This window comes from Sarcophilus harrisii, chromosome X (genome assembly GCF_902635505.1).
Source record: "Sarcophilus harrisii chromosome X, mSarHar1.11, whole genome shotgun sequence".
In the NCBI taxonomy this organism is placed as follows: domain Eukaryota; kingdom Metazoa; phylum Chordata; class Mammalia; order Dasyuromorphia; family Dasyuridae; genus Sarcophilus; species Sarcophilus harrisii.
Genome location: NC_045432.1, coordinates 53,042,279 through 53,060,451, shown reverse-complemented (window position 1 = coordinate 53,060,451; position 18,173 = coordinate 53,042,279). Strand labels below are relative to the sequence as shown.

The window sequence follows — 18,173 nt, the reverse complement described above, 5'->3', positions numbered from 1 at the left end:
AGCCAAGCCCTCGCTCCTCTGGGAGCCTTAGGAGGGAGGGGGTTTGGGAACAAACTACTCTTTTCCCCTGGGGTCTCTTATTGCTATCCAGGTGTCACAGCCCCACTGAGAGCAATGAGTGGTAGCTACCCTGGAGCTTGTGGCTTCAGCAGGGCCTGGGGAACCTGTGGTCACCATGGGAACGATGTCAGCAACCACAGTTAGCTGGAGAAGGATCCCTACACTCTCTGTGCCAGGAATGGGCTGGGGTAGGGAAGGCAGGGAGCATAGCAGGGCAGAAGGACCCCATGGAAGGGGCAAGTTGGGGGTTAATAAAGGGTCTTCCATTTCTTTCTCCCTGCCCCCCAGCCCCTGTGACATTTCTATGAATCACATGATCCATTATCCCATGGAAGGGCCGGTATGCTAGGAGGAATGGCCAAGAGCTCTAGGCAGGAGCTGGACAGCTCCCCGTTCCTGACTAGTATTGCTCTTCCAGGACTCCTCCATCCCCAGCTCTTCTCCTTTTGCTTGACCTTAATGTTATCGATGACTATTGATGATGTACTTCTTTGCTGTCTGCTACTTCTTGGAGTTCCTTACATGGAGGATGTCGGAAAAAACGAATGGCGTGAAGAGCTCTCCGGCCAATAACCACAACCATCACCCGCCCCCGTCGGTCAAAGCCAATGGCAAGGATGAGCCCGAACATAGGACCAGCAGGTCAGCAGCCGGATGAGCCTGCATGGTCACAGTGAGGGAGGTGTCTGGCTAGTGATTATGAGGTCGAAGTGGGCAAAATGAGACACCTAGAAGGATTCCAGGGAGAAGGAGGAGGGAAGCCCATTCTGGCCCATTCCTTAGGAATACTGGATAAAAAATACTCTGAAGTCTAAGAGGATGGACAGAGACCAATGGTCATCCAGGAGTCGGGCCCAGAGAGGTCACGTTCTGTGGAAGCTTGTTATCTTTCCTCTGGCTGGTCTTATGAGAAAGTAGGCTGACCCAGGCAAGTCATACCCACTTCTGGCCCAAAGGATCCTAACAGAATATTGAGATCACTTGGAGAGGTCAGCTGGAGAAAATTCTGGGATGAATGGAATTAGGAAAGGGAACTCCCATGTATCCTGGTCCAGGGATCAGGCAAGGGTTTGATTCCCTGGGTACTACATAGGGAACTGTCCAGGGAGGGGCTATAATCTTGGCCCTGATACTTCTTGTTGAAAGGATGGAAGTGTAAAGCAATGACTCCATCCTATTCTGCCGGTGACTCATGCTGGGAGAGGGCATAAGGACATATAATATGGGTCCTCTGTCCACCCCAGCTTGTTGTACAGTGAGATGGCAATGGTAAGAGGGAAGTAGAGGGAATGGGGTTTAGAGGGACCCATGGCAAGAAGAATCCTTTCTCCTCTTCTTGCCCTGAAACATCTGTGTCCCAGGAGCCTTGTGCAGATACTCCTGCTGAGATTGCTTGTGGTTCGAGTCCAGGCCCTGAAAGCAGCCGCTGTTGGCATTTGGGTGGGACTCGGGAGCCCACTGCTGCCAAGCTGACCCCTTTTCCCTCCTCAGGCCGCAGTCGGCAGCTGACGACGACACCTCCTCGGAGCTGCAGAGGCTGGCGGCGTTGGACAATCCCCAACAGGGTAGAGGGGGGTTTCGAAGGTATGGTCAAGCTTAGAGTGCAACTTCCTGTAAAAAGGGAGATCTAGGACTCCCTGGGCACCAAGACCCTAGAACTTCCAGCTCATCCACTGGTTTTTAATCTCTTGAGAAAGAGAATACCCTTTCACTAAGCTTTTTTGTCCTCAGCTTCCCATTCTATGGTAATCCCTGCCCTTCTCCCACCCACCGTGAACATCTGAACAAGTTACAAGTGTGCAAGGTTTGATATGAAATAAAGAAACAAGAATTGGATTAATTTGCAGACTCAAGTGACTTAAAACATTGTGGGAAGGGAGAGAAGGTCAAATCAAAAGCTCGCTGCTCATCTGGCCATGATCCCATGTCTTCACTTTGGAAGATTAAAAGCCCATGATTTTCTGCTGCCCTGTTAGAGTTGTCTTTCCCCAAACCTATGCCAAAAGGCATGTATGATTTCCCTTGGTTTTCCTGGGTATACTGAGCAGGCTATTGCAGAGACTGCTTTCTCTGTGATCACAGGTCCCGGGTCCCTCCCTTCCCCTGCCCAAATGGAAGTGTAGGCCTACATGAGCCTGGAGTTTGGCCACTATCTCCTTGGATTTGTGACCTACCCACAGTAATGAAAGAAGGAGCCCTCCAAATGCTGTATGTGGAACTTTTGCTGGGGCTGCTTTTGGGACAAGTTAGATGAGCAGGAACCCCACCCACTTCCCTGGGTTTCCATTCTCCAAGGAAACAAAGGCTCTAGAGAATCCCTATCCTGCCTGAGCATCCTCTTAGGCCAGAGCCCAGTTTGTTTAGGGCCCATAGGTAAGTTGATAGCAGACTCAGGATGTGAGGCACAAAGCTATGTAGTTTGCTTTTTCTACAGAGGCCTTCACTCCCAGGATTTCCTGCCCACTTTGACCACTGGCTCTTTTTTCCTCCTTTAGGATTGTTCGACTGGTCAGAGTCTTGAGAGACTGGGCCAATAAGAATTTCCGAGAGGAAGAGCCAAGACCTGATTCATTCCTTGAGAGGTTCCGTGGGCCCGAGCTCCAAACTGTGACCACTCAGCAGGGCGATGGCAAAGGTGACAAAGATGGCGACGGCAAAGGCAAAAAGTAAGGTCCCCCTGTGGCATGTTGCTTAGGCTTAAGAACTAAGGGGATCGGGAGAGGCAGAAATGAGGAGGGAGAGTATTCCACAAGGGATATTGTGCAAAAGCATGGAGGTAGGAGATGGAATATGCTGAGCTTGGTTCAGTTTGAAAGAGAGCATATGAAGGGAAGCAATGAGAAATCGGTCTGAATATAAGCTGTAGGGAAACCGTGAAGGGCTTTAAAAATGTTAAGCTGAGACATTTGTATTTTATCCCAGAGGCAAGGGGGAGCCACTGACTATTCTAGGAGAAGGAGCAGCATCAGACCTGTGATTTTTAGCAAGATTGTTTTTATAAATGTATGGAGGCTAGATTGGAGAGGGGAGAAAGTAGAAGCAAGCAAGTCAATTCAGAGGCTATTGCCATAGTTCAGATAAGAGGTAGCATGGGTCTGAATTAGGGTGGTGGAGAAAGTGGTTGCTGTTGAGGTAGAATTCCTATGATGTGGCAATGGTTGGATGGAGGGGAAGATGAAGGAGAAAGAGGAGTGGGCATGACTCCAGTGTTACAAGCCCGGCTGACAAGAAGGATGGTGGAATCTTTGATGGAAACATGGAAAGCTGGAGCATGGGCATATTGGATTGGATTTTGGATGCCCGTGGGACCCCCAGGAGCTGATGTGTAAGCACGGTCGTTGCTGGACGCTTGGAGATTAAAACAGGCTGGGGCTGGATATGAACGGGTGTCCCAAAAGTCTTTGTGTGGTTTAAAGCTATTACAAGCTGGTCCTGATGGCAAGCAGCCTCAGATCTGGGCATTCCGGGACTCTGGGCAGGGCAGAGAGCTTCTTGCTCTTTATCGATGAGGTGGCAGATTCAGGTTCTGAGATCATGGAGGTTTAGAGTATAGGATTCTGCAGGGGATCATCAATTCAGAGCTGGTGGGGGCCTCAAAAGTCAAATTTGAACCCGGGTTCCCCGACCCAAAATCCAGCCCTCTCTCTGCTACACTCTAGGGGTGTACATTCTTAGAAGTCTTCAGGGCCTGCTCAGTACTTTCATCCAGTCAGCCCCAGGATGAAAGGGATGCAAGTGATTTTATCTTGACCCTGGCCCTGTGACTTCCTGGGTGGTGGGAATTTCCGGTGAGGAAGTGCCCTCTGCCAGTGCAGACTTATATCTGCTCTGCAATTTACAGTTTAGTGTGTAGTCTTGTGGCTTGCTTAGAGTCACACATTCAGGATCAAAGGCGGGTCTTGAATCCAGATCTCTATTCATTCACTATGCCATACTGTCTCTTGGTGCAAACTCTATTACCCCCATTTTACATATTAAAAAAACAACAACTCGGGCTCAGAGAGATCAAGTCATTTGTCTAGGGCCGCCTAATTAATGAGGTCGGGAGCCTTTGCAAGGCACTCCACTGTGGCTCTCTTGGCCTGTCATGGGCAGAAAGACTGTCTAGCATTCATCTCCCCAGCAGGGTTCCCGGGCCTCCAAAATGCCGCTTCGAACAGCTCTGTCTCCAGAGGAGTAGCATTCATTTGGAACTCCTGGGAGGGGAGAGGAGAAGAAATGTAAAGGGCATTAAAACTAATTGGCTTGTCTGCAGCTCCATATTATACAATACCCCGTAATCAGAGCACCAAGCAGAGAATTGGTCTCGAAGTGATTGCTTGATCAGGGGAAGAAAACCAGAGGGGGCACCGTGGGCAGACGCTAGCTGCAGCCCAGAGAGGTCATCTGAGGTCCCCTGTTCTCGGGAGCTGGAGGCTGAGCCACGGGGGCTCCCCCTTCCCCCTAGCCCAGAACATGTTAGAGTCTTAGCATAGAGGAGGCATCTCATCAACATTTGTGGGGAGTGTGATTCTTTGCAAGAGACACACAGAGGCCTCGGGGCCTGGAACTTCCCTGAGCAGGTTTCTTGCATCTAATCTCTTGGTACTGCTCACCCCCTTAGCCTAAAGTTCTAGGTATAGAAACCAAGGTCCAGGAGGTAGTAAAGAGAGAGTTCAGTCCTTCCTGAGACTTTCCTAAGACCGCTGGAGGCAGGAAAGCAGACTACTTCTGGGGGGGAGGGCTGTTTTCACATTTGAATGAGCCCTTCCAGCCCCTGAGCTTCTGTTTTTCTCTATACAGGAAAAAATTTGAACTCTTTGTGCTTGACCCTGCTGGGGACTGGTACTACCGCTGGCTCTTTGTTATTGCCATGCCTGTCCTCTATAACTGGTGCCTGCTGGTGGCGAGGTGAGCTTGACTTCTGGCCAGTCCCTGTTTTTCTTTCTCCCTTCCCCCCCATTTTATATCCCAGAGTATCCCCACCTCTGCTGGACACTGTCACGTAGCAAGAGAACCCACCAGCCGCTAACTTTGCTGGCGTAGAAACAAGCAGGATTAAAGGGTATCCCAGATGAGCAGATGCTAGCCCCAGAGGTGGGAACTGGTTTGGTCCTAAGAGCTGGGCTGCTCTCCTAAAAGACTGGCCTGCTCTCTCAAGCTAATGTTTCTGGGAACTCTGTCTGGGGACGATTGGATTTCCTGACCGATCCCTTCCTTCACAGGGCCTGCTTCGGTGACCTGCAGAGGGGATACTATCTGGTGTGGCTCATACTCGACTACGTCTCTGACGTCGTCTACATTGCTGACCTTTTCATTAGGCTTCGAACAGGTGACGTGAAGCACAGGCAGCAGGGGTTGCTTCAGGCATTCATGTTTTCACAGATTGGGCCTTCTGGCCTCTGAGGCAGGTGATGCTCCCTCCGCTGCTAGATCATCTTAGTGTGTTTCAGTGGTAAAATGAATCAAAGTTAAAATGACCCCCTCATGCCCAAACCTCAAATTTTGCCTTTGTCACTTCCCATCTCTTCTTTGGGTCTCAGTTTCCTCCTCTGTTCAATGAGGGGGTAGGACTTGGTGGCCTCTCAGGTCCTTTCTGACATCGTAGGATCCCGTAGGGATGAGTCTCTTTGCACTCTGGACACAGACTTCCAGTCACTCTCTCCTTGGGTTGGTACTTGAGCCCTTTCCAGCTGAGTAGGGCCTGCCAGAGATTGTATTTTACCGGCATAGTCTTTGAGAGCTCAAGGTCACCTCCACACCAAGGTGAGACATCACAGGGGGACGTCAGTGGAGGAAACAGCCCAATTTTAATATTAACCTAAGTGAGACACAAGAGGGAAGATGAATTGGCTGCAGCTATTAAAAAAAAAAAAAAAAAGATCTGAATGCATTTCAAGGCCAAATAGAGATGATTTTTTGATTCATTGGCTATTTTACTTTCTTCGTATCTCTGTTCCTGTCCATTTTCATTGAAATCTGAGAGGTGACTGTAATTAGAATCTCCCAGAAAGAAACTTTCCCATTAGGAGACTCAGCATCGGAGTACTCGCGTCTCCTCTGGATGACATTCCTTGGAAACACCCGAATTAGGTTGGCCTGTGGCATATTAAGACTTTGCTCTGTGTGAGTGTGTGTGGGGGGGAGGAGTTTAAATGGGTCCTGAATTCTCTAATTTAGCTCTGCAAAAAAGAAGGCAGTATGTTCAGGAGCCACAGGGAAGGGATGGATGTTCCGCCCAGCCCTGCTATTGACTGGGACCTCATTGACTCTGGGGGACCAAACCCCCACTCCCAAGATATCTGGGCCATTGCAGTCACTGGCCTAGCTTTAGCAGGGGGTTCTTTCTCTCCCCTGTGCTAGACCGAGCACTTCAGAACTCCTGTTTTGAGGGATTCAAATGAGATGAGGCTGGGCTCCATTTGCATCCAACTTGTTTTCAGGTCCAGTGGAAGAGGGGCAGAGATAATTTCTTGCTTTGCATCTCCATCAGGTTTCCTAGAGCAAGGGCTGCTTGTTAAGGACCCCAAAAAGCTCCGGGACAACTATATCCACACCCTGCAGTTTAAGCTAGATGTGGCTTCCATCATCCCCACCGATGTGGTGTACTTTGCCGTAGGGATTCACAACCCCGAGCTGCGCTTCAACCGCCTCCTTCACTTTGCTCGCATGTTTGAGTTCTTTGATCGCACGGAAACCAGGACAAGCTACCCCAACATCTTCAGGATCAGCAACCTTGTGCTGTACATCCTGGTCATCATCCACTGGAATGCCTGCATTTATTATGCCATCTCCAAATCCATTGGGTTTGGAGTGGATACGTGGGTATACCCCAATATCACAGATCCCGAGTACGGTTACCTGGCTAGGGAGTACATCTATTGCCTCTACTGGTCCACGCTCACCCTAACTACCATTGGAGAGACACCTCCCCCGGTGAAGGATGAGGAGTACCTCTTTGTCATCTTTGACTTCCTGATCGGTGTCCTCATCTTTGCAACAATTGTGGGAAACGTGGGCTCCATGATCTCAAACATGAATGCCACTCGAGCTGAGTTCCAGGCCAAGATCGATGCTATCAAGCACTACATGCAATTCCGCAAGGTCAGTAAAGAGATGGAAGCCAAGGTCATTAGGTGGTTTGACTATCTGTGGACCAACAAGAAGACCGTGGATGAACGTGAAGTCCTAAAAAACTTGCCAGCCAAACTCAGGGCTGAGATTGCCATCAATGTCCACCTGTCGACGCTCAAAAAGGTGCGGATCTTCCAGGACTGTGAGGCCGGACTGTTGGTGGAGCTGGTGCTGAAACTTCGTCCTCAGGTCTTCAGTCCCGGAGATTACATCTGCCGGAAAGGAGACATCGGCAAGGAGATGTACATCATTAAGGAAGGAAAACTGGCTGTGGTTGCAGATGATGGTGTTACCCAATATGCCCTGCTCTCAGCAGGGAGTTGCTTTGGAGAAATCAGCATCCTCAACATCAAGGGAAGCAAGATGGGCAATAGGCGCACAGCCAACATCCGCAGCCTGGGCTACTCGGATCTCTTCTGCCTGTCCAAGGACGACCTCATGGAGGCCGTGACAGAATACCCGGATGCCAAGAAGGTCCTGGAGGAGCGTGGGCGGGAAATCCTCATGAAGGAAGGGCTACTGGACGAGAACGAGGTGGCTGCCAGCATGGAGGTAGACGTCCAGGAGAAGCTGGAACAACTGGAGACCAACATGGAAACCCTTTACACTCGGTTTGCCCGCCTTCTCGGCGAATATACCGGTGCCCAGCAGAAGCTGAAACAGAGAATCACAGTCCTTGAGACCAAGATGAAGCAGACCAGTGGGGACGACTACTTGTCCGACGGCCTGGACACCCCCGAGCCGGGGACGGAGGCCAAGGAGGAGACGGCTGCTGAGAAGCCTTGAGCTCCAGAGCCTTTGATGCTCCGGTCATGGGCTCATTTGGACAATAGGTTAAGGTGGTCCTCTGCCTTTTGAGAATGGACCGGACTACATCTGACCTTGCGTTCCGGCCTCGGGCCCAGCACTAGAAGAGCCACTTTGAACCTGAAGACGCAGCATAGTATTAGTTGAAAGAGTTCCGGATGTGGACTCATCAGAGACCTGGATCTGAATCCTGTCTCCAATGCTTTTGTTTGCTGTGTAATCCTGGGTAAATCACTTAATTTAATTTTGTTTCCTCTTCTGTAAAGTGGGGAGGGAAACAGTAGTACCACCCACCTCACAGGGTTATTGTGAGGCAAGCACTTTATGTAACCTTAAAGCACTACAGAAGTGACAGTTATTATTACCGTTTTGTAGACTTGAACGGTGGAGTTGGAAGGGACCTTAGAGTAGAACCAAGTCATTTTACAAAAGAGGAAACTGAGGTCCAGATAGAAGTCTCTTCCTTAGAGTTAAATACAGCTGGATGTGGGACTGAAAGTTAGGTGGCCCAACTCCCAGCTGAGGCTCTTTTATATCATGGCTTCTTTTTCTTCTTGGAATCTTCACTTTTAGTTCTTGTATTTTCCAACTCCCAGAGTCAGAAGGCCCTTTTCCTAGGGGGAGAGAGCTCCCCAGGCCCGACCTCCACAGGGTCTGGTTCTGGGGAGACCGTATCTGTTGGGATGCTTGGAACTGTTGATTCTGTCAAAGCCACTGGAAAACAGAAAAAAGAAGGCTCCATACTCTTATTGGTTCGAAATTGAGCAAGGAAGCCAGGGAGCAAGATGTTTTCACCAGCATCCAACAATGATCAGATTTCAATAACGGCCACTCCCCCCAATTCCTCTTTCCTTGCTCCATTCTCCCCACCCCCACTCCATTCCCCCTAAAAAAAGCCAGGCACAGATGCTTCCAGATGCTTCCCCAATATGCATGCGTACACATGCACATACACATACATACAAGTATACATATACACAATGCACACAAATACATAGATATGCACATGCAAATGCAAGCATGCATGTACACACACATGCACACAAATACATATATCCATATAATGCCCATGTGCATGCATGCAATGCGCACACATATACATCTCCAATCTTGCCTCTGGCTCTGTAGGGAGAAGAGACCGTGAAGGGGCCTTCTCTGAGAAATTCCCCAGTTGGGATGACTTTATCAAGGCATAACAAAAGGAGTGATTCCCCAACAAAACGAGGTGAGCTAGGGAATTTCTCACACAGAAGATGGTACCAGACTCTTTGGGGAAGTACAGTGGAAACAATGACTGTACAAGTTAATGTATCTATTAGAGTAGCTGACAATTCAATAAATGTGTCAAAGCAAAAATGACAAGACCACATAAAATAGTTACCCCGGAACTACCCAAGTCCCGTGGAGAGTGATTACAGCCCATGGGGCTTCATGTCAGAAGCTTTCTTGGGGAGGCTGAGCTTTGGGGCACAGTTTTAAAATAATGGAGGTCAATGATTCAGCAGGGCCTCTGAAGAGTGTCAGAAATGGAAAGGAAGGGGTGCCCCAAAATCTTTTTGCTGGCCTGGAGTGGGGAGCCTGACCTAGGGTGGGGGTATTGATTTTGATTTTTTGGAAGAGGGGAATAATAAACAAATGATGGAGGGCTTAGAAATCCATGCTTCAGAACCTTATATTGGCTCACTAGGAAGCTAAGGACTGCTACACAATTAGGTGTGAGAGCTGTAGGGTACTGTATTATGGGGAACTTGACCTTTGGGAGATCAGAGGAGAGAGAGGGAGGCCTAGAGCGTGGAGACTGGCTGCCTCTTCTGCAATAATCCAGTGCTAACATAGGGCCCAGACCAGCGCCGTGACTGTGGGAAAAGAGAGGAAGGGGTGGACAGTAGAAGTACTTTGGACAAAGACTCTATAAAGGATTGGATGTAGGGTGAAGGATGGGCAGAAGAGCCAAAGATGATGTGGGGCTTATACAGACTGAGACTGTAAGCATCCTCAAACTCAAGTGCAGAAGCCACTGGACCAGTGAGGCAGAGGTCAAATAGATCTTGAGTCCATCATTCTTGGAATTGTTGAGGCAGAGCCAGCATTTTCTCTCTTGTGTTGGTTCATGTGTCTTGAAGGAATAGAGCAGTGGTTCTCAAACTTTTGTTTTCAGTATCTTTATCCTATTAAAAATGATTGAGGATCTCTCCAAAGAGTTTTTGTTTATCTGGATTATATTTATAGACACATACCATATTGGAAATAAAAACTATTTTTGAATTTGTAGACCCTCTAAAAGGGTTTCAGAGATTCCCCAGGATTCTCTAGACCCTACTTTGAGAACCACTGGAATAGAGAATACACAGAATGCTATACCCCAAGTGGTGATTCCTGCCTTAGATTCTTAGTGGTTGTGTGACTATTGGGAAGTCACTGCAACTCTCTGAGCCTCAGTTTCCTCATTTGTAAAATGGAAATAATACTAACACCTACCTCACAGGGTTGTTGTGAGGATCAAACGAGCTAACTCATATAAAGTGCTTTGCAAACCTTAAAGCCCCATATGAATGTCGATAAAGATTATTATGAATTTAAGATATTATCTTTGCTTAAATAATTTTAATGGCAAGTTCAAAGAAATCTCTCAGATATTCTCAGTCAGATCAGTGACCTCTAACATCATTCAGTAAAAATGCCTTGGGATAATCCATCATTAAAATATATGATTATTCTTCTCCAAATCTGGGCTGTTTTTATTTACATCCTCACTGTTCAAAGAATGTGGGATTTGCGATCAGAATGTGGATTAAAATTCTGTCTCCTAATTACTATCTATGTGACTTTGGGGAATTTACCCAACATCCCTTTGCTGATTCAGTTTCCTCACCTATAAAATGAGGGTGTTGGCATCCAGTGACTCCTCAGTCTGATCTTAATTTTGTAGGTCCTGGGCCCAAGTTTCTGGGTAGAATTGCCCTAGAGTAAAGGTTTGTGAGGCTGTCACAACAACCCAGGGGTCTACTCCCTGCAAAAAGGGATACTTACTTGGAGAAAGCAATTGACCTCCTGTAGAAAGGGTGGCACCAGGGCTTTGACTGGAATGAGGAGAAGTTACCCACCATCCTCTTTGCTTGCCATCCTCCTGCCCCTCTCACCCCATCCCTGGAAGCATAGTATCATTGACTCCCAGATTTGTGATGTGAAGGTAGATGTTGGGAGTGGGGAGGAGGCCCCAGTTGATTGCCTACAGGGAGGCTAAGGTAAGCTTTCCTCCTCATCCTACCCTGTGAAGGTGTTTTCTGATAGATGACATAGTATGTTGAGCAACTCCCCCTTTAATCCTGACACCTTGGATGAAATGGGGAAATTATTATTGAAACTACTTCCTTGTCATGTGTAAAGAAAGTATTTTGCAGTTTGTAAAATGCTTTCATATCCATCCATTTTTTTGGAACCTCACAATCCAGGTACCATTTCCCATTTTGCAGATAAGAAAAACTGACTCTTAGAGAATTTAAGTAACCTGCTCAAGATCTCGCGGTGAATAGCAAAGCCATCTTAGGTATTTCACATTTTTTTATTATAGCTTTTTATTTACAAGATATATTCACGGGTAATTTTTCAGCATTGACCCTTGCAAAATCTTCTGTTACAAAATTTCCCCCCTTCTCCCCACCCCCTCCCCTAGATGGCAGCCAATCCAATATATGTTAAATATGTTACAATATATATTAAATCCAAAATATGTATACATATTTATACAGCTATCTTGTTGCACATGAAAAATCAGATCAAGAAGGAAAAAAAAGTTGAGAAAGAAAACAAAATGCAAGCAAACAACAACAGAAAGAGTGAGTGCTTGCTGTGTTCCACACTCAGTTCCCATAATTCTCTCCCTGGGTGCAGATGACTCCATCTACAACTGGAACTGGTTTGAATCATCTTGTTGAAGAGAGCCACGTCCATCAGAATTGATCATCGTGTAGTCTTGTTGCCGTGTATTTCACAATTTTGCCTAAGCTAGGTTTCAGGGAAAAGATTGGCAAGGTTGAGCATGGAACATAAATCTGTGTTTACCTAACATGGTTGGTGGCCTGGAGCACAATCCTTCAGTCTTGAATCTTGGGGATAGGGTGATCAGTTCTAGGTTAAAAAAAAAAAAAAGCTGTCAGTAATACATTGTGACGGTGTTTTGGACAGTTACATGACCCCGTGCCTCCTCCACATCTGATTGGCCTGATACTTTTGCCCATGTGCCACTGATGATGGGCAGGTTCCCCTTGGGTTGTCTAGGCGAGCCTGGGAGCCTAGGCCTTTTTGCTTCTGGTGGGGAGAAAAGACTGTGAGCTGCACTTACCTGGCTTCCAGGTAATTAGAAAATCTTTAGACAAAGCAATCTGCTTCCATTTAATTGGTCAAACATCCTTTCCAGGTTGGCTAGAGAAGGACTTAGACTCACAGATTCACAGGAGACATCTATAGTTTAATCTGTGTTATTTATTGCTACTTCTTTTGCCTGGACTTGAGATTTCATTCATGGGGAACTTCCAGTGCCTAAACTTTCTTCCATTAAAGTAAGAATCTTGACCTTTTTTTTTTTTTTTTTTTATTGTGGCTCCCTTAGCAGTGTAATAATGTCTCCTCAGAGTTTTGCTTTTAAATAAATAAAAATAAAATACATAGGATTAAAAGCAAACCAAATATATCGAAATAGTTATCAAAATTTGTTTTTAAGTTCACACACTTTGGGTGAAGGAACCCTACCCCAAAGGTACCTTCCTTGCTGGGGTTTGGCTGAACCAAGCAGCCTTCCATTGGTCCTACCAAGAAGATGATTCCTTGATTACCAATTTTTTTTTTCTGTCTGTCCGTTTCTTTCAAGGAGTCCAATTGTGTTAGAACTAATTGGACAGGAACCTTAAGATTGTCTACTGTGATTCTCTTGTTCTAAAGAGTGGGAAACTGAGGCCCAGGGTGAAAGCTGGTTTGCCTAGGGCCCCACAGGATGCAAATGGCAAATGCTGGATTGGAAGCCCTGGACCCTGGGATTGGGGCCTTCAATAAGGGACCTTCTGGGTTTCCTGAGTCCTATCTTCTTTTCTTTCCCCCATATCATGCTCATAAAAATGTAGAAGCTGGCCTGATCTGAGCAATCTTTTGGGGAGCTCAGGCAGTACGAGCTCTCCTTTTCCAAGCTGCTCTCCCCCCACTGCATGAACTGATCTTTCAAGTTTCAGGCCTTAAGAGAGGAGACACTGATTCCTGGGGTGTCTAAACCTATCTTCATTCATTTATTCCCAAGACATGCATGAAGCCCCTACCCATGTGGCTGATGACAACACCAGGCCTTGGCAGGTACCAAAAGTTGGGGTCTGATCACGTGAAGAATTCACAACGGCCATTCTCTTTGGCAAGAGGCAGGTTTATTTAGGAAAAGAAGTTACCCACAAATGAGGGAATATAATAGACACCAGGCATGGTTAATACAGAATGGAGTGGGAGAGCACAGAAAAGGGTTTTTTTAGTAATAATGGAGAAAGTTCCCTAGTGGAACTGGCCATTTATGGGGACAAAGGAAATACCCCCATGAGATTGGGGCCTGTGCTTAGCTGGTGGACTCTGTCCTGAAGGGGACTTAACACCCTAAAAAGGTCAATGAGCTAAAAGGAGAAGTGGGGCCAGGAGACACGGCACAATGAGCAGAGAGGTGAGGAGAGCCCATGTGGCATGGGGGAGGAGGGGGAGGGGCAGGGGAAAGCGCACGTGGTAGTGACCCAAAGGAGGGCAGTGGCCGTGGGATGGCCCGGAAATACATTTATTGGGAGAGTCGAAGCTCAGGGACGTGCCTGGGATCTCTGAGAGGCCGTGGCAAGCTGGGCTGCCCAGGATCCTAAAGGGCGGCTCCCGGGGGTGGGCAGAACTGGGATTTCAGCCTGAAGGACCTCCCCGGAGGGTGGGGCCAGGGGCTAACCTGCTCCCAGGCTGGGCCTGGGGCCGGCCCGCCTCGGGGCTCGGTTGTTCTCTTGCTCTCCGCTCCTCCGCGCCAGGCCCTGTTTTAGGTGCCGGACGGGAAGCCGACTCCCAGCGGCCCTTACTCCGCAGGTGTCTGCGCTCCACGGGGCAGCTCGTTAAAGCGCCAAGCACGAGGGGAACCCCCAGCCACCTGGGGAGGCAGCTAGCACCTGGGGGGGGGGGGAAGTCTCATTGCACGGAGCCTTGAGGAAAGCTAGAGGTCCTAAGCGGGGAGGCCGGAAGGGCGTTCGCCGCCCCCAGGCCCACCGCATCGAGTCTCTCACTGCCGTGGCTGGAGGTGGGTAAGTCTGCTCGGCTGGGACGGATAACGGGCGGGGTGGGGGGTGGGCTTTCTGACGGGCTGGGGAGGTGCCGTGGACAGGTCCCCGGCCTGGCGATGTCATCTAACCCCGTGCATCCTGGAACCCCGTGCATCCTGGAACCCCGTGCATCCTGGGTTGAGGTTCAAGTCGCTTCAACTCGCATTTATTAGGCTCCTACTATATATTGAAGGCATCCTGCTAAGTGCTGGGGCACGAGTGGGGGAGGGGTGGGAGTTTCACAAAATAGTGTGCAGTCTGAGAAAGTGCTTTCCTAATTCTTCACAATCCTGTGATGAAAGTTGTTTTCACTGTTATTGTTGTTTTCACTATTATTGTTGTTGTTTTCACTATTATTGGTGTTGTTGTTTTCCCTGTTATTGTTGTTCTTTCCTGAGGCCCAGAGACAGAGCCGCTAGACTAGAACCTTGTAGCTACTGAAAGCCGGAGCCCCGAGGTCAGGTGGCAGAGTTTTAGCAGCAGGGCCCTCACGCCCACAGTCCCGCCCCTGGGCTGTAAAGTCTAGCCATCTACTGGCCTGCTGGCTCCCTGTAGGCCCCGAGGAACCAGATGGAGAAAATGAAGTAGGAAGAGCTCTCTAAGCAGGAAGGCCACCCCGATCTCCCTCTTCCCTCCAGAAGCCCCACTTTGGGGAGAGGGGGTCCGTCTTCCTTTTTCTCCTCCTGGTCTTTCTCCTTTTCGCATCTCAAAATGTCAGGGGCACTTCCTGTTCATTTAAATAAACACAAATCCCTCTGTCCCAGCACTGATCAAAGCTTGGGTTGTCGTGGCAACAGGCTGGGGGTGGGGAGCGCGCAGGGGAGAGTGGGAAGGGAGCTTGGGGGTGGATCTGGGGCAGGTGGAGAATGCACCTCCCCTTTCCCTTCCCCCCCCCATCTCTGGATGAGGGAGGCCCAGAAGGAGGACGGGGAGGGGTGAGCCGAGGAGGAGGCCGGGTTAATGGGTTCTGCCCTCCAAATGGCCAATGTTTGTTGTTTCCCATCTCTCCCCTCCTTCCTTCGGCTTTGTCTGGGAGCCAGGGAGGGTTAATCTGTAGCGTGACTATCACTGATTGCAAATGTTTCCCTGGCCCCCAAGAGCAGCCCAAGGGAGTAGGCTCTCAAGATACTAAATAATGAGGCCTTCCAGCCCATTCTTAAAGTGTAGCTGATGATCTCTGAAAGGCACTTCTGCCCTCTCTCTGCTGGAGTCACTGGGCTTCCCCGGGCCCATTTCTTTTAAAGGGAAATGGCAAGAAATCCCTCCTGCTGGCCTGGATATGGTTAAGCCCTTCGAGGCAAGGAAGGGGGGAAGCAGTGAAGTAGTGAAGTGACAGAGAAGCCTCAGGTTATCTTTGTTGGTTTAGGGATTGCCTCAGCCCCAATTTCGGGACCACAAATCTAAGTGACTTGTGGGTGACCACCATTCCAGTGCACCTCATAAGTGCTTTAAGGGACAGGCCTGCATGTCGATGTGGAATGATTTAGCTCCTATCATGAGTGTTCCTGGAAAGAAAATTAAGTCCTGATTCAGGGCCTGAAATTCGGTAAAGCTAGATCAGAACTGCTCGGACTGGAAGATTACAGAAAATGTGTTTATCTCAAGATTGGCAGACCGCACTCAGGAGTTTGGGGAATGTGAGCTAAAATTTCAGTAATAGCTCACATGTATGTATTTACTCTGTGTCAGACATTGTGCCAAGAATGTTACACATATTTTCTGATCCTTATAAGAGCTCTGGGAGATAGGTGCTGTTATTATATCCATTTTACAGATGAGAAAGCTGAGGTAAGCAGAGGTTTGGTGACTTGTCTAGAGTCACACAGTGATAAGTATTTGACGCTGTTCTACCCTTTGTTTTTAAAGTTTTTTTTTATTTTTCCAAATACACGCAAAGATAGATTTCAATATTCACCTTTGTAAAATCTGGTGTTCCAAATTTTTCTCCTTCCCTTCCCTCACCCCTCCCATAGAATCGAATAATCCAATATAGATAAAACATGTGCAAATCTTCTAAACCTGTTTCCATAATTGTCATGCTGAGCAGGAAAAATCAGATCAAAATTCTACCCTTTGTTTTGAGGGACCCAGGGGCACATGGGAAACCAGCAGGACATTTTGGGGGTTGTGTGATAGACAGAACATTGGACCTGGTGGTAGGAGACTGTGCCAACTGCAGGTCTGAGAACTTTGGGTCATTGCCCTAAAGGTAGAAAGAGCCTCAGAAGTCACCTAGTTTGATCCTCACATTTTACATGTGAAAAAACTGAGGACCATAAAGTTAAATGACTAGTCTAAGATCACACCGGTAGTAAGTTGCCGGGATGAGATTGTCTCAGAACCCATTTCCTCTTCTGCTTTCTTTCTTTTTTCCACAAATATATTTGTATTAACATCTTTTGTGTTTATATCACTTATATTTCTCAATTCTTCCCTCCCGACTCCTCCCAGAGAGCAGCAATAACAAAAGAGAGTAGTTTGGGCAAACTAATCAACATATAAAAACCACAGCTATTACATGCAATTGTTCTTCTCCCCTACCATTAGCAAAGAAATGGGGAAGGCCCCTTCTCACTCTTCTTTGGGGCTCTGATGGATTATCATTATTTCTTGACATTGCCTTTGACACCCACTCTGTTTTCTCCTTGCTTCATTTTGCTCTATTCCTCTGGGTTACAGGAGAATATGGCCTCTGGCACTCTGGGCAGGCAGGGGAAGGGGCCAAAAATCATTAAAGCCAGCTCTGTTTGTGTGATGAACTGGGGTGCTCAGAGTCTCAAGCAGGCTTTGTACTTGAGGGAAACAGAGGCACATTCAATCTAATGGGTGTGCTTAGAGTGCTCCTGCCATGTGCCAAGCTTTATGCTTGAGACTGAAGGAGATGTGCTTGAACAAGTCCCTCCCCACACAGAGCTCACCGGGTGGTGAGTGAAACAAGGCCCAGAATCCCACACTAACAGCTTGGAGTAGATGGAGAAAGGATCCTAAAGGAGGACCCTAAAAATGTGGAACACAAGATTTTACAAATTAGGTAGAAGAAATCATTGGAAACACTATCTAAGGGATCTTGGGTAGGTAAGAGGCAGTGTGATTTGGATCAAAAAAGATCTTGCTTCAAATCCTGCTACTTCTTTGCTGTGTCACCATAGACTAGTGCTTAACCTTTCTAGGATTCAGTTTCCTCCTGGATAAAATGAGGAGGTTGGGTTAGATTATCCTTTCCAGGTCTAGAACTATGATCCTAAAGTCCCATTCTTGGGCCTTGGGTTCTTCATCTAAAAAATGAGGGAATTGGACCAAATGATCCCACAGTTTACTTCCATAATCTGAGGGATAGGAAAGGTTTTCGCAGGTACAGAAGGGAGAGAAGGATAGAATGCCATGAATATTTTCATGAAAAGGGTGAAGAAAGCAGAAATGGATACATTTGTTTGGAGCATTGGATGGAATAGAGATCTGGCGAGATAAAAATTGGAGAGGTAGGTCAGAACCAGAGCATGGAGAGCCTTGAATACCAGGCTAAGAAATGCTCCAATAGTCTAATGAATATGTCATCTTCTCAAGGTGGAGAGTCCCTCCAATGCTGCAGGTCACAACCACCCAGGCCTGCTGTACAGGTCCTTGTTTGTTTAGTCCCATTTTCACCACAGAGCTGTGGATCAATAATCCCTTGCTCTGGTCATGGGAGCAATCCAATTGTTTTTCCCTATTCTGTGCATTTTTGTGGTGAGATTCTCTTCCCCCAACACTTGTCCTTTGTAATTCCTTTGTTTGTCAGGTGTTACACCCAGCTCACGCCCACCCGGACCTCTCTATTACCCTCTGGGTGAGCTTCAATTTCCATTCTTTAGAGATTGTCAGGTTCTGTGACTCAAA

The 18,173-nt window shown here is 47.8% G+C and overlaps 1 protein-coding gene across 1 annotated transcript; it reads left to right on the top strand.

Moving 5' to 3' along the window:
• Positions 1-586: 586 nt before the first annotated feature.
• CNGA2 (cyclic nucleotide gated channel subunit alpha 2) lies at positions 587-7,959 on the top strand. The gene is made up of 6 exons (XM_003774834.2): positions 587-702; positions 1,552-1,644; positions 2,556-2,726; positions 4,843-4,950; positions 5,265-5,371; positions 6,533-7,959. Exons 1-6 carry the CDS (start codon positions 590-592, stop codon positions 7,957-7,959), a joined length of 2,019 nt encoding a protein of 672 aa, XP_003774882.2. The 5' UTR covers positions 587-589.
• Positions 7,960-18,173: the final 10,214 nt, after the last annotated feature.